Source organism: Choloepus didactylus, chromosome 27 (genome assembly GCF_015220235.1).
Source record: "Choloepus didactylus isolate mChoDid1 chromosome 27, mChoDid1.pri, whole genome shotgun sequence".
In the NCBI taxonomy this organism is placed as follows: Eukaryota; Metazoa; Chordata; class Mammalia; order Pilosa; family Megalonychidae; genus Choloepus; species Choloepus didactylus.
Window position 1 is genome coordinate 7,004,580 of NC_051333.1, and position 22,302 is coordinate 7,026,881.

The 22,302-nt window shown below is 58.8% G+C and overlaps 2 protein-coding genes and 1 long non-coding RNA gene across 5 annotated transcripts; 2 read left to right on the plus strand and 1 right to left on the minus strand.

Annotated features, from left to right (window-relative positions):
- The first annotated feature begins 187 nt into the window (after positions 1-187).
- Positions 188-8,221, plus strand: NAPSA (napsin A aspartic peptidase). 2 transcript variants are annotated; one of them, XM_037819627.1, is made up of 9 exons: positions 188-342; positions 3,426-3,567; positions 3,652-3,775; positions 3,965-4,083; positions 4,371-4,570; positions 5,689-5,811; positions 5,938-6,082; positions 7,651-7,749; positions 7,933-8,221. In XM_037819627.1, the coding sequence occupies exons 1-9, from the start codon at positions 260-262 to the stop codon at positions 8,158-8,160; spliced, it is 1,263 nt and encodes a 420-aa protein (XP_037675555.1). In that variant the 5' UTR covers positions 188-259; the 3' UTR covers positions 8,161-8,221. The 2 variants fall into 2 exon arrangements, with proteins under 2 accessions (XP_037675555.1, XP_037675556.1); XM_037819628.1 differs by having other exon boundaries at positions 5,938-6,073.
- LOC119521408 lies at positions 5,221-11,671 on the minus strand. Of its 2 annotated transcripts, none has more exons than XR_005214348.1 (4): positions 11,226-11,671; positions 9,883-10,012; positions 9,217-9,354; positions 5,221-5,327 (listed from the first exon to the last, which is right to left on the minus strand). It is a non-coding gene; the product is annotated as an uncharacterized LOC119521408 (long non-coding RNA). The 2 variants fall into 2 exon arrangements; XR_005214347.1 differs by lacking the exon at positions 5,221-5,327 and adding an exon at positions 5,438-8,578.
- A 665-nt stretch (positions 11,672-12,336) lies between these two features.
- On the plus strand, positions 12,337-20,586 carry KCNC3 (potassium voltage-gated channel subfamily C member 3). The gene is given in 8 exon segments (XM_037819626.1): positions 12,337-12,535; positions 12,538-12,590; positions 12,593-12,781; positions 12,783-12,848; positions 12,850-13,218; positions 17,141-18,248; positions 19,516-19,707; positions 19,924-20,586. Coding segments are annotated over 8 exon segments (2,280 nt in total). The 3' UTR covers positions 20,028-20,586.
- Positions 20,587-22,302: the final 1,716 nt, after the last annotated feature.

The window sequence follows — 22,302 nt, forward strand, 5'->3', positions numbered from 1 at the left end:
TGGGGCCCGGGTCCCAGATGAAAGAGACTCGCCCGCCCCCAAAATCTGGGAGTAAGGAGGGCCAGGGACACGGAGTATCACTTCTGGGGACCCCCCCCCCCAAACGTTCTCCGCACCTCCCTCCCCAAATGCCACCTCCTGCCCCCGCGTCACCTGCTGGGAAGCCACATGACCTGTCACCTCTCCAGCCCCGCGGTGGGCAGGGAACAGGGTGGAGTCTGAAGTCGGAGGGAACGTGCCCGCTCTCGGGTCCCCAGAGATGCCGCCGCCGCCGCTGCTGTCGCTGCTGCTGCTGCTGCCGCCGCTGCTGGACGTGCAGCCTGCCGGGGCCACGCTGATCCGGTACTGGGGCCCCACTGCGACCCCAAACCTGGGACGCTGCACCTCTTACCCTTCGAGTCTGGGGCTCTCCAGTTCTGTGATGCCCAAACCTGGAATCCCAGGACCCATGACTGTCCTTTCTTGGGGGCCCACGTCCTCGCCCCTGATGGATCTACATTGACAGGCTGGTCAAACCCCAGCCCTTTTAAGTCCAAGATCTTGCAACCCTGAGACCCTCCGGGACCCCTTCCCCTCCTCTAGGGAGGTGAGTCTCCAGGCATGAGAACCCCCAGATTTTGGAAGCCCAGATCTGAGTTAAACTCAGACTCCCCCAGATTCATATCCTCTAAAATGTTAGAAGTTCAGTTTGGGGACCCTAGTGATCCCCCTTCTGGCCTCTGCACCCCTCCCAGTCTCTCCCTTCCTTTCCTCTCTTCTCATCTGGTGGAGCTCTTGATGTGGGGGGAGGGTTCAGGAAGCAGTTTCCCCACTTCACATTCTTGGGGCTCTCAAGACTGAGTCATGGGGTGGGGTGGGGGAGGTGTGAGTGAGGGGCAGGGCCCCAAGGAGTGACTCAAGGCAGGTACAAAAATATTATTTTACATGCTGTTTGTTAATCTGCTTCTTGAATCTAATATCCAGTAGACATTTTGCATGTCAATGCGAAGAGCGATAATCTTCAAAGTATTGTCCCAGGACTTGTTAGAGAGGCAATGCAAATTCTCAGGCCCCATCCCAGACCTAGTTAATCTGAAACTCAGAAATCTGAATTTAATGACCCCTCTAGGCCAAGGGTTGACAATTACAGCAGCTCCAGAGCCAAATCCAACGTGCCCCATTTTTGCAAATAGAATTTAAGGGAAGTCTCATTCATTTACATATCCTCTATGGCTGCTTTTGTGTTCTAATGATTGACTTGAGTAGCTGCAGAAGAGACCATATATGGCCTAGGAAGGCTTCATAGAAAACCTTGCCCATCACCCCTGTTCTAGGTGGTTCCCTTTCATGATGGAACTGAGAACCACTGGCATAGAGATTTACTTCATTTATTTTAAGCCATAATAATAGCCAGAATGTCAACATTTGTGTCGGTTTTCTAAGCCACCATTGCCTGCACATGCAATTGGGTGGATTACAGGAGAGGAATCCTGGGCTTAGAGAACCCAAATCTTTTATACTGGATAGTGAGCTTGCCTGCCCTTTGCTCCAGAGGGAGACCTATCTCTATCCTCCAAGGCTGTTCACTAAACATCCTTGAAAAGATGGTCTGGAAAAAGGCAGTCAGCGTCTGTTTCCAAGACAGGCAGAAATGCAAGAGATCCATGGAGAATTGTCTTCCAACACTGGGTTGTTTGTTTACGTTATTCTTATTTATTTGTAGGAACTCTTTGCATATTAGAGATACTAACTCTTTGACATACAACTTGTAAATATTTCTTCCAGGTTGTTGGCTTTTAACTATTTACAGCTGTGTGTGTGTGTGTGTGTGTAGGGTGAAGTTGTAGAGGTTTAAAATCTTAGAGTCATATTCCCCTGTGTTCTAGTTTGCTAATGCTGCTGGAATGCAAAACACCAGAGATGGATTGGCTTTTACAAAAGGGGGTTTATTTGCTTACACAGTTACAGTCTTAAGGCCATAAAGTGTCCAAGGTAACACATCAGCAATCGGGTACCTTCACTGGAGGATGGCCAATGGTGTCTGGAAAACCTGTTAGCTGGGAAAGCACGTGGCTGGTGTCCGCTCCAAAGTTCTGGGTTCAAAATGGCTTTCTCCCAGGACGTTCCTCTCTAGGCTGCAGTTCCTCAAAAATGTCACTCTTAGTTGCTTTTGGGGTGTTTGTCCTCTCTCAGCTTCTCCGGAGTGAGAGTCTGCTTTCAACGGCCGTCTTCAAACTGTCTCTCATTTGCAGCTCCTGTGCTTTCTTCAAAGTGTCCCTCTTGGCTGCAGTTCCTCTTCAAAATGCCACTCTCAGCTGCACTGAGTTCCTTCTGTTTGTCAGCTCATTTATATGGCTACAGTGATTTAATTTAGACCCACCCTGAATGGGTGGGGTCACACCTCCATGGAAATTATTCAATCAGAGTCATCACCCACAGTTGGGTGGGGCACATCTCCATGGAAACACTCACAGAATTACAATCTAATTAACACTGATAGGTCTGTCCACACAAGATTACATCAAAGATAATGGCATTTGGGGGGACATAATACATTCAAACTGGCACACCCTGTGATGTCTGATCTTGGTAGCATGCTTAGAAAAGCCTTCCTCTCCCCAGAATTAGTTAAAATCTTACTTCCTTCTAGTGCTCTTATAATTTCATATTCTCACTGAATCTTTGAGAGATCTGAAATTTACTTTAGTGTAAACAGTGAAGCTGGGATTTGGTACAACATCATGAAGATTTTTGCAAAAGCTAGATTTAAGTTTGAGTCTGGAGAAGGTGTGAAGAGAGACTCTCTAAGGATGGCTTTTTAAAGAAAACATTTTTTTTATTGTGAAATATATATATATATATATGTATATACACAGAAAAATGATACTGTTGATTTGGGCTTGGCATATGTGGCCATTTGGAATATCTAGCTCAAGCTTGCATAACAGTAACCTCCAGGATAGCCTCTTGCCTCTATCTGAAATCTCTTAGCCCTGAAACCATATTTTGGTAACTTTCTTTTCCTCCTTGTAGTCAAGAAGGCATTCTCAATCCCTTGAGGCCAGGACCAGGCTCATTGCTGGGAGTTGTGTCCCGCATTTCACTCCCCTGGGAGTCAGATCCCTTGGGGGGGGGGGCGGTATTGAATTTATTTGTAGACTTGGGCTTAGAGAGAGGAAAGAGGATGGCTGATCTTATGGTCTTTGGAAAGTCTATTATTGCAAGGTCTTTGGGATGGTCTCTTTGGGGTGGCTTGCTCTTCTGGAATCTTTGGGGACATTTTTCATCAATCTTCTGGAAGGTTGTTGTAGGGTTGCTGGTAATAACTGTTGTCACAGAGTCATAGAGAAGTTTGATTTGCCATTATATCCTATTGGGGAAAGGCTGCCATGGAGGATCTCCAGGAAGGGTAGCTTCCTAACTGTCCATGTCCTCTTCCCCCACAGGATCCCTCTCCGCCGAGCCCACCTTGGACCTGGGACCCTGAAGCCACCGAGGAGATGGGTGGAGCCAGTGGCACTCCCCGGGTGGGGAACCGCAGCAACTGAGGGCAAGCCCATCTTTGTGCCTCTCTCCAACTACTTGGATGTGAGTCCCCGCCCCCCACAGTCTCCACATCCCCGTGAAGAGCCAAGCTCTTCATTTACTCTCTGTTTCCTTTTTTGTCATTAGGTCCAGTATTTTGGGGAAATTGGGCTGGGAACGCCCCCGCAAAACTTCTCTGTCGTCTTTGACACTGGCTCCTCCAATCTCTGGGTCCCGTCCAAAAGATGCCACTTCTTCAGTGTGCCCTGCTGTGAGCTTTCATGGGGGAGAATAAGACAGAATGGGGGTGAAGGGGGAGAGGAGGCCTGGGTTCTGGCTTCCCACAGGTTTTTGAGGCAACATCCTCTTCCGACATGCCCTCACAGTGAGAAGGTCAGAGTGGCAGGAGGCATTGGGGAGACTCTGACTCCCAGTGACACCTACGGATCTTCTGTTCTAGGGTTACACCACCGCTTCGACTCTGATGCCTCCAGCACCTTCCGGTCCAATGGGACCAAGTTTGCTATTCAATATGGAACTGGGCGTCTAGATGGCATCCTGAGTGAGGACAAGCTGACTGTGCGTGACCTTTGAGCCCAGGAAGACTTGAGCCTGGGAGAGCCCCAGTGTCTACAATCATGTGGCCTAGGGAGGGTTTTGGGGATGCGGGCTTCCTATGACAATGGATAGGGCTCCTCAAGTCGGGAGGTGGGGCTTCCCAAGTAGGGAGACAGAGTTTCCTAAGCATCTGGGCTTTTTTCCAGATACCCCCAGATCTGGACTTCATGCCTTGATGTGTGGGATCTTAGGGATTTTTGGATAGTGTCCCCTAAGAAATAACTGGCCCCATCTGTACCTACCCCTAGATTGGGGGAATAGAGGGTGCATCGGTGGTTTTCGGAGAGGCCCTGTGGGAGCCCAGTCTGGTCTTCACTTTTGCCCACTTTGATGGAATTTTGGGCCTCGGCTTTCCCATTCTGGCTGTGGGAGGAGTTCAGCCCCCGCTGGATGTACTGGTGGACCAGGGGATACTGGACAAGCCTGTCTTCTCCTTCTACCTCAACAGGTATCGGGGGTGGGAGGGTCCTACCTATCTATGAGTCTATCCCAAGAAGGAAGTTCTGCTCTCCTTCAGGAAGTCCCTTACCTGATAAAGGAAGTCCCACCTTCCACTCAGGAAGTCACCTACCCAACACAGGAAGTCCTACTCTCTATTCAGGAAGTCTTGTGCCCAACACAGGAAGTCCTACTCTCTATTCAGGAAGTCTTGTGCCCAACACAGGAAGTCCCATCTCCCATTCAGGAAGTCACCTACCCAATATAAGAAACACCCGAACCCTGTTCAGGAGTCCCATCCACTAATAGACAGTTTAAGACAAATTCAAGAAATCCACCATCCATTCAAAATGCCTCATGTTTCAAACCCAAACTAGGAAATTCCAAGCCCTCCTCAACCAAATTCTAAATTTGGGAACCCTTTCCTTACCATAAAGAAAATTCAGATTCCATTTGAGCACAGCCACCAGAAATTAGGAATTGCCAATTTTAATCCAGGAAGCTGCACCCACCTCTCAGAAAATTCAACATTATGCTCAGAAAGACCCGTCCACCCCCAGGAAGTATCCACTTTGCCCCAGAGGCCCATCATCCATCGTCAGAAAATCTTATGCCCACTCAGTCACCCTGACATCCAACCCCCTCAGGAGCCCCACCCACCTCTTAGTATTTCCTGCCGTCTTCTTTGAAGTCCAGCTTCTGCCTTCCAGGAAGGCCTTGCCCCCTCTCTTCTTCCCATCACAGGCAACTCAGGAAGTCTTAGGCCTCTTGAGATTGCAAGACAAGTAATTCAGAAAGTCTGGCCACCCACCCAGGAAGCTGCCTGCACCCCCCACCCCCACCCCGGGCCGATTCAGAAACCCCATGTACCATGACTTTCAGCTCAGGAAAATTCGCCCCCCAAAGTTCTGCCTACAAGTCCTCTCCCCACTTCAGGAAGCTCTCAATGCCCCAAAGTTCCACCTTCCACCAAAAAAGCCCCATTACCCTTGTCGCCTGGCTTCCAATCCTGCCTGCATTCCACTGCCCGCTTAGATTCCAGAAACCACCCCCATTAGCAGGAAGTCCGGTCCCCTCAGGCCTGACAGGGGGAATGCCAGTGATGCGGACAGCACTTTGCCTCTGCAGGGACCCCGAAGAGGCCGATGGAGGAGAGCTGGTGCTGGGGGGCTCAGACCCCACACACTATATCCCACCCCTCACCTTCATGCCAGTTACGGTCCCTGCCTACTGGCAGATCCACATGGAGCGGTGAGGGGTCCTGGGTCCCGGTCTGAGGGAGGGGGGTGGGGGCCTGGACTCTTGGGTCTGAGGGAGGAGGCTGGAGTCCTGGACTCTTGGGACTCCAGCTCCAATGACTGCATCCTCCGCTCACAGCATGCAGGTGGCCACGGGGCTGACTCTCTGTGCCCGGGGTTGTGCAGCCATCCTGGACACAGGCACGTCCCTCATCACGGGCCCCAAGGAGGAGATCCGGGCCTTGCAGAGGGCCATTGGGGGATTGCCCCTGCTGGTGGGTGAGGTGAGGGCCTCATCTCCCAAGGGAGGCACCGGGGCTTTGATGGGGAGGGAGAGAACACTGGGCAGGATGCAGGGCCCTAAGGTGGGGTGCAGGTGTCCGGGAGGTGTCCCAGGGCAGAAGATGAATGACAGCCTAGGGGTTAGTGGGAAGAAGCAAGGACACCTCCCAAGGGTCTGCCCTGAGGGGCATAGTACATGGAACTAGAGGAGTCGTCAGTTTTGGTGGCCTGGGTAGGGGGCTGAGGGTAGGATTTGGGAAGGAGATGATGCGGGTTGATTCAGGACTAGATGAGAGTGAGAGGCCTTGCGGGGAGGTGAGGAGTGGGCAAAATTCACAGGTCATATTTAAGGGCCATCAGCCCTTAGATGGAAATGAGCAATGGGGGTGGGGGAGCACTCCTAGGGAGAGAGAAGGGGTCCCAGGAGTCCCCCAGAGACACTCCCCGAAAGGAAGAGGAGTCAGGGCAGGAGCAGCCAGAGGTACGGGAGCAGAACCTGGACAGTGTAGGATCTCAGAAGCTGTGAAAATGTTTCAAGCAGCATGGACTGGGTCATGATGCAACATAAGGCTGAGAGCTGCCCATGGAACTTCCATCACAGGATGCCCAGGGTGCCTCCGCCGGCCACGGCAGTTTCCGGGGAGAAGTGGGGCCCTTCCGGGTCTGCATTTCCACAACTCTGTGCTAGAGAACACTCCGTTCATGAGTCTCTGACTCAAATACAAGCTGTGTGGTCTTGGGCAAGTCACTAAACCTTCCCGGGCCATGCAGATCTGTTGTCAAAGTTACCATCCCTCCTTTAGAAAGAATTATGCACTCTAATTCAACAGAGGTCCCGCCATTCCTTGCCTTCCCAATGAGGTGATTACTGTTGATTGCAAGGAAGATAAGTTTCTTAGTAGTTATTAATCATAGCCTGGTATTTATGGTCATGTACTTGGGAGTGGTGGGGGCTGTGGCAAACTGGAATTACATGCCCCATCTACCTGAAAAAGGCACTTCTCAGCTACTCAGCCCATCAAATATGGCCATGAAGGAAAAATGCGGTTTGCTGCAGAAACTTGAAAACATTATTTGAAAGCTCCAGATTTGTACATAGCCATAATAGCATCTATGATGTGTCAGGCATTCTTCCAAGCATCACAACATCCCTACAAGGTAAGGACTAATATCATTTGCACTCCCAGAGTGGAAACTGAGGCCCAGATAGGTTAAGTAACCTGATTGAGGTTGCACAGCAGGTAAGTAGGAGAACCAAGATTTGAACACAGGAGGCAAGCCCCACAGGACACACACCTGTACTTTTTAGACACTGTAAGGCAAATATAGTACACCTGAGGGCCCAAGGTGTAGACGAGTTTTTGATTGACATTTAGATGAAAGGAAAAGAGGGTTTGACTATATGGCGGGGAAAAGCGAAAAAAATTATACACGAGTGAGGAAGTGGAGAAGGCAGAACTCGACCGCAGTTGGCTCTGAATTCCTAGCTCCTAATTGCCCTGAGGAACCGCAGAAGGGATCTGAGCAATGCAGGAATCCTCCATTTTCACTTGCTCCTCTTCTCCTCCAGTACCTCATCCAGTGCTCGAAAATCCCAGAACTCCCCACAGTCTCCCTCCTCTTTGGGGGAGTCTGGTTCAACCTCACGGCCCAGGACTATGTTATCCAGGTAAGTGGACGTCACAATGACGTCAGAGTGGCGTAGCGTGGCTGGGGCTTGAGAGGGTGGAGCTGGGGGTGCAACAGCCGTAGGACAAGACAGGACAGGGGCCGCAGACCCTGCTTCTTGTCCCCGGGAGGCGGCGGGCCCGGTGGGCGCGACACCCAGAGGCCCTCCTTGGTTCCCCTGCAGATTGCTCGGGGAGGCGCCCGCGTCTGCCTGTCCGGTTTCCAGGCTCTAGACATGCCTCCACCCGCGGGGCCTCTGTGGATCCTCGGCGACGTCTTCCTGGGGGCCCACGTGGCCGTCTTCGACCGCCGGGACAAGAAAGGAGGCGCGCGAGTAGGGCTGGCGCGTGCTCGGCCTCGCGGGGCGGGGCGGCGAGGGGGCGGGTCTGCGCAGGCGCGGCTCTCCGGGTGACGGCTTGGCAGGCGCATGCGTGCTCGGGCCCCGCAACCCAGTAAAATTCCATTTCCAAGCACCTACCTGGGTCCCTTCTTCTTTTAAACGTGTGCTTTTTGGAGAGAAACATTCGTGTCCGCACCCCCCGAGTCGAAGAAGAGGGAGGGGAAGGGTATCGCCCCTCTTCTATGGGGTTCACAGTGGTGCGGGAGTCTTATACTACGAATCCCATGAAGCCCCTCGCCTAAGCTGCCTCTGGTCAAAGGCGCCCGGCGCCGCGGGGCATCACGAGAGTTGTAGTCCAAGCCGTTTCCACGCCCTGTCGGGGGCGGGCGCAGCCACAACATTCGTGGGAGGCGACAAATCGCGACGGCAGCGACAGGTGGCATGGGGGTGGTGGTGGCTGAAGTCGGTAAAGGGTTTCCCAACCTTCGATCTAAGTGGAAGGGATATCATTCCCACGGACCTCATCTACTCTCTCCCCTTGGGACTCCGGGACCCCTGGGTCCGCCATCAAGGCGGGGCTTGAAGCCCCCGGGTAGCGGGGAGCGGCGCTGCCCCTCCTCCGGCGGTGATGTCACTCCCCCCTCTGCAGCCTCTTGCTGCCCAGAGCTGCCGGGACAGGGTCACCCCTCCCCCCACCGCCAGCCCCGGATTCCCCCACCCCGCCCCGCCTCGACTTGGGGTGAGTACGGGGGAGGGGGCGAAGGCTCAGGGACCGGGGGCGGTGAAGCGACCAAAATCCTACTTTGGGAGGCGGGTGCCTCGGGAGACGGGGACCCAAAGATTACCGCGGAGAGATTTCCCCAATTCTGTGCTTTGGGGGCCAAGGTACTTGAAAGGTCTCGGAGAACCGAGAATCCTAGGCAGGGAGTCCCCATATTTTCCGCTTTAGTGTACCGGGGACCCCCTTTCCTGGATTTGGAACTGATGGGGCTGGGGGCGGAGGAATAAGGAAGGGTCCTAAAGAAAGGGAGGGGAAGACCCCTCCTCAATTCCAGGGCCTTAGAGAACGCTGGAGGGAGAGTTGTGATGGGCCGCCGAGGATGAGGGAGGTGGCAGTTTGGAGCTTACCGGGATTTGGTGCCATGTGGGCCTGGAAAAGGCTAGATTGGGCAGGAGTGGAGGCAGGCAGGGTCTGCGGACGGGACAGACAATGGCATCACCCCTCCGGTTTTCCGTTGCCGAAAATCGAGTCCGGTGTCCCCTGGTCTGTGAGCGAGCACGGCTGGGTGTCCTATAAACTGAGCCCTCGGCAAGCCTCCAGAAGCCCCCACCCCTCTAATGGATGAGTGGCGCCTTGGGGCTCACAAATCCCCACATTCGCTGGCAGAGTCTGGCGAGGACCATGAGGGAGTGAGGGCATCCAAATTCCCGGGCCTGGGGAGGTCTGGGCCATCTGTCCTCCTTTCCGTCCCAGGGTCCCTAAATAACGCGTCTCATCCCTTATTCTCCCCTTTTCCAGGACCACCCCCTGCCGCCCCCCTCCCACACCTTCTGGCCTCCCTGAAAATGCTGATTTGGTAACTGGATCCCTTGCCTGGCTGCTGCCAAAAGCCTTAGAGAAAAGTGGAGGGGTCTGGGGTGGGCAGAGGGAAGGTGCAAGGAAGGATGGCCAATTTAGGTCCTTTGCCTAGCCCCCTACTCCCAGCCCCTAGTACCTCTCCAATCCCGGCTCCAGGCCCAGCCCCCACCCCGACTTCCCAGGAACCTCACTCACCCCCAGCCCCAACCCCTCACCTCAGACACAGGTCCTGCCTGGGGGTAAACCAGAATTTAGAGCTGAGAGGAGTAGGAAGTTCCGTTGTTTGGGGTTTTTTGTTTCTTTCTGCAATCCTAGGCTCCATCAGAGGTTTGAGGGTCTTGGAGACTGGATCAGGGGGAAATGGGAGAGTCCAGGGTCGGGGATGTGGGGCAAAACTACTTCCCTGGTCCGCAGGACAGGCCCCACTTCTGCAACTCTCTGCAGTGACGCAGACTCAAGTCGTGGCCAGGATGGGGGTTAGAGGGGTGATGGAGGTGGGGTGGGGGGGAGGGGGCGGCAGACTGAGCTGTTTGAGCTACAGAAACCAGGGATGGAGAGTAACAGAGACCCAAAAGGGGGTGAGAGAGACCGACCTGGGAAAGGGACAGAGATCCAAAGAGAAAGGACAGGGATCCAGAGAGAGAAAGGGTGGTAATGGTGGTGGTGGGGGGTCGAGACAGAGAAGGGGGAAAGGGAGAGGGGGAGGGACGGAGAACCAGAAAGAGGGGACAGAGACCCAGACTGAGGGGTGCACAGACCCAGAAATAGAAAAGGGAGACTCAGAAATCTGAGAGAGGAACGGGATGGGGGGTGGGATGGAGGATAGAGACACAAAAGTGGGTAAAGAGGCCTGGAGACCCAAAAGAGGGGGACGGAGACCTGGGAGAAACAGAGACTCAGAGAGAGGGGGACTGAGACACGGGGGAGGAGGGAAGACCGAGGGCCGGAGAGGAGAAGGGCAAAGGCTGAGAAGGAAAGAAAGAGATTCAGAGAACAAGGGGACAGAGACCTCTAAAAGAGGGGCGGGAGACTCAGACAGGGGGGAGACAGAGAACGAGGAGACAAGCACTCAGAGAGGAGAGGGCAAGAGAGTCCGAGACACACAGAAAGGAGAGCGGGGGTGGGTGGGAGGCTCCCCGAAGCAGCCGCCGCACCTGCAGAGGGAGGCGGGGACCCAGGCTCGGGGCTGCCGGCGGACGCCTGCCGCCCCCTGACCCGCCCCTTCGCTCCCACAGGCACCGCCTCCTCCCGCTGCAGCCCCCGCCGCAGCTGCCCGCCCCGCCCCACCCCCTGCGCCTGCGCCTGCGCCGTGACGCCCGGCGGCTCGGCAGGCTGAGGGGGCGGGGCAGGACCCGTTTCAGGGCGATCCTCCTGGTTCTGTCCCCGCCCTCCGTTGGCCCCGCCCCTTACACTCCCTCTCCCTCCCGCCTGTGCCTCTCTGACATCTAGCTCCGCCCCATTCTCCGAGGGCCCCGCCTGCAGATTCAGCGTGGACAGAGCTTCTTCCCTCCACTGAACGCCCTCCCTTAGCGCCCCCTCCTCCTCAGTCCTTACCTACCCGTTGGTCCTCCGTTCTCTAGGTTTCGTCTCCTTTCTCCACCAGTTGCACATCCTCGCCCGGGCCCGTAAGGCCCCAGAGCTCTCTCCCACTCCGTCCAGCCCAGTGGCTGTGTACCTTCTGCAGGTCTCGCCTCTCCCGTTCCATCCGGGACGCTTGCTTACTCTGCACCGCCCCACAAAGCCCCGTTCCTCCCTTAGCTCGCTTTCCCAGTTTTCTACCGTTTGTAGACCCCGCCCGCCTGCCTCGTTCCGCCCCATTCATCCAGACCCTCATACTCCCTGGCCGACCCCGTCTAACTAGGCCCTCCTTTAACCCCGCGTCTCCTTTAGTCCTCTCCGGAAGCTCTCAGGTTTCCAGGCCTCGCCCGTCTCCACCCCTTCTCCCCAGGCCTCATTCTCTGTGCCCTAGCCTGTCCCCTTGCAGTCCAGCCTAGTCCCCTTCCGCCCAGGAGCGCCCTCCAAGTTCCACGCCGGTTCCCGCCGCTGCAGCTCCGCCCCTCCGCAATCTCCGTCTCGCCCCGCCCCGTCTAGGAAATGTTGGGAGCCCAACCCTGTCTTCTCCACTTGGCCCTCCCCAGCCCCTCCCGCCGGCCCGCGTAGTAGGTCCCCGCCTGCAGTCGCCTTTTCTCCCCGCCCCTCTCAGCCAATCAGAACGGCTTCTCCCATTGTGGCCCCGCCCCTTCCTCCGCCCTCCACGGCCTGTCAGACCCCTGTAGACAGCTTGGACTCGTAATGGCCCTCTGCCCCGCCCCGCCCTCTTTTCAGCTCCACCAGGTCTCTCTAGCCCCGCCACCTCGGTTCTCCCGGTGCTGCCAGAGCTGGCAGCGTTAGCCTCCCACTCCGCCTCCTTTTACGACCGCTCCGCCCCTTCTCTCAGAAAGGTCCAATCGGCGTGTCTGCTGCTCCGCCCCGTCCAGGCCGGCAGTATTAGGGTTGGAGCCGTCCGGCTCCCAGCCTCAGCCCCGCCGCTGCCTGGTCGAATCAGTTCGGTTCCTCCCAGCAGCCCTGCCCACTCTGTCCCATCGCCCCCTCCCGCCCAATCACGGCCGCCTCTCCGCCCCGCGGCCCCGCCCCCGCGGCCCCGCCCCGCACGCCCCGCCCCCCGTCCAATGCTGAGCTCAGTCTGCGTCTCGTCCTTCCGCGGGCGCCAGGGGGCCAGCAAGCAGCAGCCGGCGCCACCGCCGCAGCCGCCCGAGTTCCCCGCCGCCGCTGCCACCCGCCGCCGCCGCCGCAGCCCTGCGCAGCCCGGCCCTGCCGCGTCCACGGCGGGCCCCTCGGCACCCCGCGGGCCCGGGGGGCCGGCGCGCCGAGCCCATGCCCCGGGCTGCCGGCGGCGGCCATGGGGCGGCACGGCGGCGGCGGTTGGCGACAGCGGCAAGGATCGTGATCAACGTGGGCGGCGTGCGCCATGAGACGTACCGCTCGACGCTGCGCACCCTGCCGGGGACGCGGCTGGCCGGCCTGACGGAGCCCGAGGCGGCGGCGCGCTTCGACTACGACCCGGGCGCCGACGAGTTCTTCTTCGACCGGCACCCGGGCGTCTTCGCCTACGTGCCTCAACTACTACCGCACCGGCAAGCTGCACTGCCCGGCCGACGTGTGCGGGCCGCTGTTCGAGGAGGGAGCTCGGCTTCTGGGGTATCGACGAGACCGACGTGGAGGCCTGCTGCTGGATGACCTACCGGCAGCACCGCGACGCCGAGGAGGCGCTCGACTCCTTCGAGGCGCCCGACCCCGCGGGCGCCGCCACCGCCGCCGCCGCCGCCGCGGGCGCCCACGATGCGGGCCTGGACGATGAGGCGGGCGCGGGCGGCGGCGGCCTGGACGGCGCGGGCGGCGAGCTCAAGCGCCTCTGCTTCCAGGACGCGGGCGGCGGCGGAGCCGGGGGGCCGCCAGGGGGCGCGGGCGGCGCGGGCGGCACGTGGTGGCGGCGCTGGCAGCCCCGCGTGTGGGCGCTCTTCGAGGACCCCTACTCGTCGCGGGCCGCCAGGGTGAGCGCGCTCTCCGGGCCCCCCTACCCTTTCCCTTGCTCCCCCGCCTCGCCCAGGGGTCCCCCGGGCCAACCCTCGGAAGCCCGTGGGCGGGTCAGAGCCCCTCTTCCTGTCTCTCAGCACCCCCCCCCCCGCCAGTCTCTTAGAAGTCTCCCGGGCTCCCAAACACACCCCCCTCTCCCGGCCATGCTCCCCCAGATCCTCAGAAACCTTTCCCCAACCTTCACAATCTCCCTGACCCCGCCAAACCCACCCTGCTTCTCTCAGCCACCCCAGACCCTTAGGAACTTCCTTCCCAACCCTGAATTCCCTAAGCTCCTCTGAACGACCCTCACCTCTCCTCCTCCTCTCCTCTCCCAGCCCCTCAGAGGGTCCCGGGCTGTACGAACACCCTCCTCCAGACCCCCTGAAGTCCCCCTCTCCAATCCCTCAATCTCAGTCTCTCCGAATAGGTTCCCGTGTCTCCCTTTTCTCTTTCCCACCCTCCGAAGATCCCACTCTCCAAGTTTGAGTTTCCGGGCTAGTACTGACACCCCTCCCCTCTTCTGTCCTCGGAGTCTCAGAAGACCCCTCTCACCCCAACCTGAGAATATCCTGGATCCCTCTGAGCTCCAAAACTGCCTGCTCCCACCAGGACACTTCCCACTTCCCCTCCTCCTCACTGCAACATTGAGTTCTGGGGGTCTTCTCTCTCGGGCCCCCCCCTGTGTTCATGTCCCTGCTTGTATTCTCCACCCCAACGCCCATCCCAAGGACTTTCCCTCTAAAGCTCGGAACAACTCCCGCCCCCAGCCTTTCATACTTTTCCGTGTCCCTGAACCCCTACCATATGTCTTTCCCCTTTAGAAGCCCTCACTAGTTTCAGTCCTTGGGACCCCTCTCTCAAGTCAACAGCCCCAAAACTTTCTTCTCAAAATAACTCCCAGTTCTTTCTTCCCTGCCTTGTCAACTTTCTAGACACCCCACCCCCATCCCTGCTCTCATTTCCAAGTTCCTTGCTCTGCCCCAACCCCACCCCCGTTAAAAGCTCAGGACTGGGCCTCTTGGTCCCCCCTCCCCACAAAAAAACAGGAACCAAAGAGCCCCAACCCCAGCAGTGACCCTTTGTCCCCGCATACTTTTCTCCAGCTTTTTCTCCCTCAAAATACCAGATTTTCCCCAGAACTCCTTCCCTCTCCCCCAAAAAGCTTTCCTCAGAGATCTGCAACTTCCCAGGCTAAGTGGCTACCCTCCCGGTCGAACCTCCTCCTTCCTCCTAACTTCCTGTCCCAGAGACCCCAGAGGGAGAATGTGTTGGAAGAGAGGGGACAGTTCACAATGGGGAGCATTGGAAAGAGGCCACCCCGGGCCTTCCTCCGCGCTTCCCAGGGACCCAAACCCCGGGAGGAGCCGGTCCCGGCCCCCTCCCCCCACCGTGCGGTGCCGCGTCCCGGGACGAGAAGGACGCGGAGCCGCAGTGCCGCATTCGCGCCGGGGGAGGGAGCGAGGGGGTGGGGGCCCCGGAGGCACCGCATAAAGTTTGGTTCCCGGGAAGCGCTGAGTTGGCAAGATTTGGGGTTGGGTGGGGGGAGGTGGGGTGGAGGAGGTGCGGAAGGCCCGTGGCCCCAGATGCCCCCTCAGGCCTCTGAGAGGGCCCCCTCCCCCAAGGCTTGGGGCGCCCTTCCCTCCTGTGGCCCCAATGAAGGGTGCTGAGGTGAGGGGGAGGACGAAGGTGGAGTCCTGTGATGCTCAGCTAGGGGGGCCGAGACAGCTGCGGGGTCACTCCTTTACTCCACAAATGCTTTTTGAGTGTTCACGGTTTATCAAGCACATTTTAGTCTCCTAGTGAGAATGCTCGAGAGAGTTGGCGGCCGAGCTCAACGCAAAGCGGAGGGTCTGGCCCTACCTCCCCTTCGCTCCCTTCGGGATAATCTTTCCTTTCCTTCTTACAGGGAATCCATGTCCTCTTATCCCTTCTACTTTTGAACCATCTCAGGGGAAGGGGTTAAACCATTCCGACGCTATCCAGCTTCTGCAGCTGCGCACTGCGACGGGTGCCCACCTCCCTTCCGTGCCCTGGGAGGGAAGGAGTTAATCGAGCTCCAGGTCTGCGGCCTCCCGCCGTGGAGCGGCGGCATTGCGGCTGCGCGCTACCTGCTCGGCTCCGGCCCGGAAGGGGTTAAGGCGGTGCCCAGCTTCTGCGGCTGCGCACTGCGGCGGGGAGCTGTCCGCGGTGCTGGCCGCCGCGCGCCCCGCCTCCCTGTCCGGCCGGCCCGCCCCCACTGCGGTGCCGCAGCCTGCGCCGCCGCGCGGGGCTCAGAGGGGGCGGGGAGCGCCGGGCATGCGCTTTACGGTGGCCTCTGGCCTTCTAAATCACTGCGGAGAAACGGGGGGGGGGGGGGGCGCAGGGAGGATCGGCTCTGACCCCTGCCCACCCCCAGGTCCAGGGTCCTTTCTCGACCCGACACTGGCCACCGTGTCTGGTCTGCACCCCTGATTGAAGTCAAGCCCTCCCAAATCCCAGATCCCGCCCCCTCAACTCTGTGGGGAGGCAGAGGGGGCCGGCGCTGACCCTGGCCCACCGGAGGGCCCAGAGTCGTCTGTTGGCTCGACACTGACCCCCCTCTTGCTCAGCATCTCACCTCCTCTACCCATATGATTAAAGCCCCCTCTTGGCCCCTGACACCCATTCCCTTCCCTCTCTGAGGCATCCCATCCCTCTCCCCCTCCCCTCTGTGCATCTGAGGAAGCACACAGTCCTCTCTGGGTTCCCAACCTTCCCCCTTCCTTCCCTAAGACCTTGACCCCACCCCTCTCCCCTCAACACTATTGTTCTGTAGGACCCTGGTTTCCACCCCTTTCTCAAAACGACCCAGGCACCCCTGTACCCCGTTCTCTACACCTCTGATTAAAACCCCCTCACATCTTTTTGACCCTGACCCTGCCCTCTTCCCCAGTGTCCAAGCCCCTGACTCTGTCCCTTCCTCTCCAGAGCCTTAAATCCTGACCTCTCCCCTCTTCTATATCCTCTTCCTTTTCTGCAGTCTGAACCCTTCACCTCCTCACCCCACAGGGCCCTGACCCCCTTCTCTGTTGCTCCACCTTTGCCCTGTCCTCTATTTGTGAGGTCCTCACCCATCCATCTCCTTTCCTGACTTCCAGACCTCCATCTCCTCTCTAAGGGCTTCAAACCCTGGCCCCTCTCCAAGACCTTGACCTTGCCCCCATGGACAGATACTCCCCTCCCCTAATAACAGCACAAGCCTTCTTACTGTGTCCTAGGCACCAGGCCTAGCACTGTTGGAAGCCCAGCCCTTTGTGTCTGCGTCCAATTTAATCCTTACAATAATCCCATGAAAAACTTGAGGTTCAGAAAGCTTGATCTCCAACTTGGGCAAGGGAAAAGCTGGATTGAAACCCAGGCTGCCTGACTCTTAACTACCTCATGATTCCAGCTCCCCTCCCACCCTCTCCCCTTCCCCTTCTCTGAGCTCCAGGCTGAGTCCCAAAGTCACAGACACAGAGGGCATCAGATCTTAATCAACCCCTCCCCCCGCCCCCCACCAGTCCCATATCAGAACCCTTGGGAGCTCTGAGATGGGAAGTGGGGAACAGGAGGGAGTGGAAGGGGATCCAGCAGACAGCAAGGGGCCATAAATTTCTGTTTCCAGGGAAGCAGTTGTTCACCATCTCCCGCCGCTGCTGGGGCCAGCTCCTCTACCAAGTTGGGAGAGAGCCACCATTGTTCCTTTCCTTCCCTCCACTTTTGCCAGCTCTGGAGGTGGGGAGAGGGATGTAGCCAAGGGCTCAGGATGCCTGAACCCCCCTGGAGTTTTGGGGCTGGGAGGCGGGAAAAAGGGGCCCTGGCAGGGTCTTCTCAGGATGCTGGTAGACCAGATGCCTGGGTCACCTCTGGCCCTCTCTCTCCCACCCTGCCCTGCAGTATGTGGCCTTTGCCTCGCTCTTCTTCATCCTCATCTCCATCACCACCTTCTGCCTGGAGACCCACGAGGGCTTCATCCACATCAGCAACAAGACGGTGACGCAGGCCTCGCCAATCCCCGGGGCGCCGCCGGAGAACATCACCAACGTGGAGGTGGAGACGGAGCCCTTCCTGACCTACGTGGAGGGCGTGTGCGTGGTCTGGTTCACCTTTGAGTTCCTGATGCGCATCACCTTCTGCCCGGACAAGGTGGAGTTCCTCAAGAGCAGCCTCAACATCATCGACTGCGTGGCCATCCTGCCCTTCTACCTGGAGGTGGGCCTCTCGGGCCTGAGCTCCAAGGCCGCCAAGGACGTGCTGGGCTTCCTGCGGGTGGTGCGTTTCGTGCGCATCCTGCGCATCTTCAAGCTGACCCGGCACTTTGTGGGGCTGCGTGTGCTGGGCCACACGCTCCGGGCCAGCACCAACGAGTTCCTGCTGCTGATCATCTTCCTGGCCCTGGGCGTGCTCATCTTCGCCACCATGATCTACTACGCCGAGCGCATTGGCGCCGACCCCGATGACATCCTGGGCTCCAACCACACCTACTTCAAAAACATCCCCATCGGCTTCTGGTGGGCCGTGGTCACCATGACGACGCTGGGCTATGGAGACATGTACCCCAAGACCTGGTCGGGGATGCTGGTGGGGGCGCTATGCGCCCTGGCTGGCGTGCTCACCATCGCCATGCCGGTGCCCGTCATCGTCAACAACTTTGGCATGTACTACTCGCTGGCCATGGCCAAGCAGAAGCTGCCCAAGAAGAAGAACAAACACATCCCCCGGCCCCCGCAGCCCGGCTCGCCCAACTACTGCAAGCCTGACCCACCCCCGCCGCCCCCGCCCCACCCCCACCACGGCAGTGGCGGCATCAGTCCCCCGCCACCCATCACCCCACCCTCCGTGGGGGTGACTGTGACCGGGGCCCACCCGCCGGGGCCCCACACGCACCCCGGGCTGCTCAGGGGGGGAGCAGGGGGGCTCGGGATCATGGGGCTGCCTCCTCTGCCGGCCCCCGGGGAGCCATGCCCACTGGCTCAGGAGGAGGTGATTGAGATCAACCGGGCAGGTGAGGAGGGGGCAAGGGCGGGGGGCATGGAGGGCGGTGTCAGAGGGGCCGGGGTGGTAGCAGACGGGGAACTGTCAGTCATGGAGAGACAGAGATTTTGTGAAGAGGCAGACTTGCAGCCCAGGTACTGGGGCCGGAGAGGCAGAGAAACCAGCACACGGTGAGGGAGGCTGGGAAAGAGAACGGGGTGCTCAGAGACACACTCATGGAGAGAGGGTCTCCCACGTGAATGGCCCATGCGCATCAGGCAGACCAGGGACAGTGGCCAAGGGACAGTTGTAGCATCTGAGTGTCCCAGAGAGACCCGAGAAAAGAGAGCCTGAGGCAGGGGGTCAGGAATGAAGAGATTGTCACTGAGAGTGGAGAGAAGTGGGACTTGAGCAAGAGGACGGAGAGGAAGAGAACAGACCCGGAGTGGCCGGGTTCAAGTTTTGACAGCGGTGGGAGTGAGAGAGGAAGATGCTTCAGGGCCACCCAGCAGGGGCAGGAGGGCAACCCAGAGACTGGGCCGGTGTTTGTGCGTGTGTCCCTCTCCCCAGGCAGGGATTTGGGTGTTGGGGAGGAGGCAGAGGCTGGCGGGCCCCACCCCCAGGCCTTCTTAAGTAGGTCAAGGAAGGGAGCTGGGCTGCTGGCCCCATCTTGCTCCCTCAGCCGCTGACCCAATTTCACACCAATTAAAAATATCTCGAGTCAGAGCCTGGGGGACCCCCCTCCCCCCCTCATCTGTCACCTTGCCAACCCTTCCCCAGTGGACCAACCCTTTCCAGCACCCAACACCCTCCTCAAGCAACCACTTCCCAGCCCTGAACATCTCCCCGCAACTGTCCCCTCCAAACACCCTCTCCGGGTCCTGCCCTTTCCAGTGCCCTTTCCAGCCCCTCCACCCAACGCTGGACCTCAACCTCCTTCTCAGCACCCAACGCGCCTCCCCACATCCTCCCCGGACCCTACCTCCCAACCGGGTCCTGCTCTTGAAGGCCCAGCCACCACCTCCCCCCGTCCACACCGTCCCGTGCCCTGCACTGACCCCCTTCCCTACCCCAGTTGCCCTTTCCACCACTCATCAGCCTCTAAGGATCCCCTCCCCACGCCCCCGGCCATGTCGCTCAATACCCAACCCTAGCTGCCCCTCCCGCCCCCTGCCTCCAACCTCCAGCGTCCTCCAGCTCTTCCTCTCCCAAGACCCCCTCACTGCTGATCTTTGACTCCCCAAGAGTCGCCCCACCTCACTCTGCCTTGTGTCTTGGTCTCCCCCCTCGGGATGCAGACCCCCGCCCCAATGGGGATCCAGCAGCCGCCGCGCTTGCCCACGAGGACTGCCCTGCCATCGACCAGCCCGCCATGTCCCCCGAGGACAAGAGCCCCCTCACCCCTGGCAGCCGGGGCCGCTACAGCCGGGACCGAGCCTGCTTCCTCCTCACCGACTACGCCCCTTCCCCCGACGGCTCCATCCGAAAAGGTGAGGCGCCCTCCAGGGGCCCTGGGGACCCTCCCCCACAGCACCCCAGGGGAGCGGGGAGGAGGTGTGGGACTTCCCTCATTCCCTGGCCCCCAACTGCCTCCCCAGCCTTCCCCCACCCCAAGTTTCCTCACCACTGACCCTTCACCTGTCTTTATTCCATCTCCATTCCCCCCACCCCACCCCGGACCCTTTGGCCTCTTCCCCCACCCCCAGCCACCAGTGCTCCCCCACTGCCCCCCCAAGACTGGCGTAAGCCAGGGCCCCCCAGCTTCTTGCCCGACCTCAACGCCAACGCCGCGGCCTGGATATCCCCTTAATGGACGAACCCCCTTCCCCCAGGGGTAAGTAGCCCCCACCTTCGGATCTCCTTCCTCTGACTCCGCCTTCCCGACTAACCCCTCTGAGAACAAGCAGCACCCCCACTGACCAACCCCCCCCCCCCACTGTGAACATCCAGTTAACCACAGCCCCTGACACTGACCCCATGCCCAGCCACCCCAGGACTTGCCATGCCCCTCACTAACCCCAGACCCCCACACCTGGTGCCTGACCTCCCTGCCCCTCCCGTCATGAGTGAGCCCCATCCTCACCCCATCCACAGCTCTCCTGCCTCCCCCTTGACTTCTTTATTCAACCAGGAAAACGGGGTGCACACTCGGGACATTTCTGGGTGTGGGCCGGGGTGAGAAAGGCTCAGCCCTCCGCCCAGTTTGCTAATTCAGCCCACACTTCCAAAGCACCCGTATATTCCAGGGGGGTGCCAGGCACCGGGAATTCAACAGAGAGCAAAGTCGGCCTGCATCCCACCCCCCGCCCCAGGAGCCCCCAGTTTTACGAGGAAGGCCCAGAGCCAGGCAGCCACTCTGAGGGGGTCAGCGTGGGCTGGAGGTCGCTCTGGGCTCTGCAAGGGGAACACGCAGGCTCCCGGGCTGCGGCTGGGCCACGGGACAGGTGAAACGGAAGGAGGGGCCGGAGTTACCTGGCAGAGCAGGGAGGAAGGATCCCAGGGGGGCAGAAAAGACTAGAGGGAAGAGCAAAGGGCAGGCGAGGGGTGAGGAGGAGGCGGGCTGAGGGCTGGGACTTGAACCAGGAGACCTGGATCAGGAGGCCGGGGTGAGGCCCAGGTGGGAGGGGACGGGGCAGGGAGAGTCAGGGGTTAGGGGGGACCGGGCCGTGGTAGGGGGTGTGGGGGGTGAAGAGATATTTAGGAGACGAATCCTTCAGCACACATAACCAAGCATGCACTAGGAATTTACCATATCTTTTGTAATCCTCACCACAACCCTAGCTCCTTTCATCCATTCATTCATTTATTCATTCATTCGGCCACTAATTATCGAGGGTGCAGCTTTATGTCCTGGAGATTTGGCGGTGAGCAAAGCAAAAACCCCTGCCATCGTGGAGTCTACCATCCGGAGCAGGGGTCAGCAAACCCTGGCAAATCTGGCAGCTAGCTGGGTTGTGAATAAAGCTTTATTGGCACACAACTGCTGTCACGCTACACCCGCGGAGTCGAGTAGTTGTGGCTAAGATGGCAAGCCCACTACAACCAAAACTGTTTACCATCTGGCCTTATACAGAAGAGGTTTGCCACTCCCTGACTGGAGGCAGCAGAAAATAAGCAAGTAAACAAAAACAAAAAAAGAGAAGAGGGAGGGAGGGAAGGAGGAAAGAGGGAAGAGGGAAGGAAGGGAGGGGAACAAGATAATAATTACTCTGGCCCTTTAAGATAAAGGGTTAGCAAGGGCCTTTCAGAGGAGGGACACGGAACTTGAAGAGGGAACGGGCAGCCAGGCAGCAGCCACAGCGTGTGGAATCTTCCTTAGAAATAGAGACGGATCTTAAAGAATCCCTGCCCACAGCCAAGGAGATGGAATAGTGGGACCTGGGGAGGCTCCAGGGACCTGCTTGTTTCACAGAAGCTCAGGGAGGGCCCTAACCAATTGCAGAACCCTGACCCCACAGAAGACAGGGACGAGAACCCAGGCGTCCGGGCTCCTAGAGCTCTCGCTCCAGCCCGCCATCGTCTCCCTGTTGCAGCCCCCCCACACCCTCCATCTTCATCTCCATCGCCCCCTCCCGCACTCCCTGCTCCCTTTCCTTCCCCGTCTCCCTTCTTGGACCTAGCCCTGTTACCATCCCGTTTTCCCCGAACCCAGGTCTACGTGGGCCCCCACGGAGTCGAGAGGGAGGGGGTGGGGAGGAGATTGGGAATATGGGTGAGGGTGGGGTAGGGGTGGGGATGGGGAGGATGCTGCTCTTGCCGAGGATGCCAATATCCATTCATTGAACTCAAATAATGGCTGGAGCTGATGGGGCTGCCTGAGTCCTCCCCAGACTTCCTGGTCCCCCCTCCCTCCCCTCTACGCTCCCACCCCCAGCCTCCTCCCTCCCACCCCCAGGCTCCTCCCTCCCCTATTATCCCCCCTCTCCTTGGCCCATGACCCTTCTTTTCAACCCCCCCATCCCCGACTCCCCTCACCATCTTTTGAATCCAACAGTTGACGCTGGTTCTCATGTCCTCCCCGACCTTCCTCCTCCTGACCCACCCCCCATCCCCCAGCCGCCCCGGAAGCTCCTTCCATATTTGAT

Bases quoted from the DNA above. Each gene is read 5' to 3' on its own strand.
- NAPSA (XM_037819627.1), top strand. From the start codon at position 260: ATGCCGCCGCCGCCGCTGCTGTCGCTGCTGCTGCTGCTGCCGCCGCTG. The intron at 3,776-3,964 runs GTGAGCTTTCAT...CTTCTGTTCTAG, and splicing joins CTTCTTCAGTGTGCCCTGCT to GGTTACACCACCGCTTCGAC. The intron at 7,750-7,932 runs GTAAGTGGACGT...GTTCCCCTGCAG, and splicing joins CCCAGGACTATGTTATCCAG to ATTGCTCGGGGAGGCGCCCG.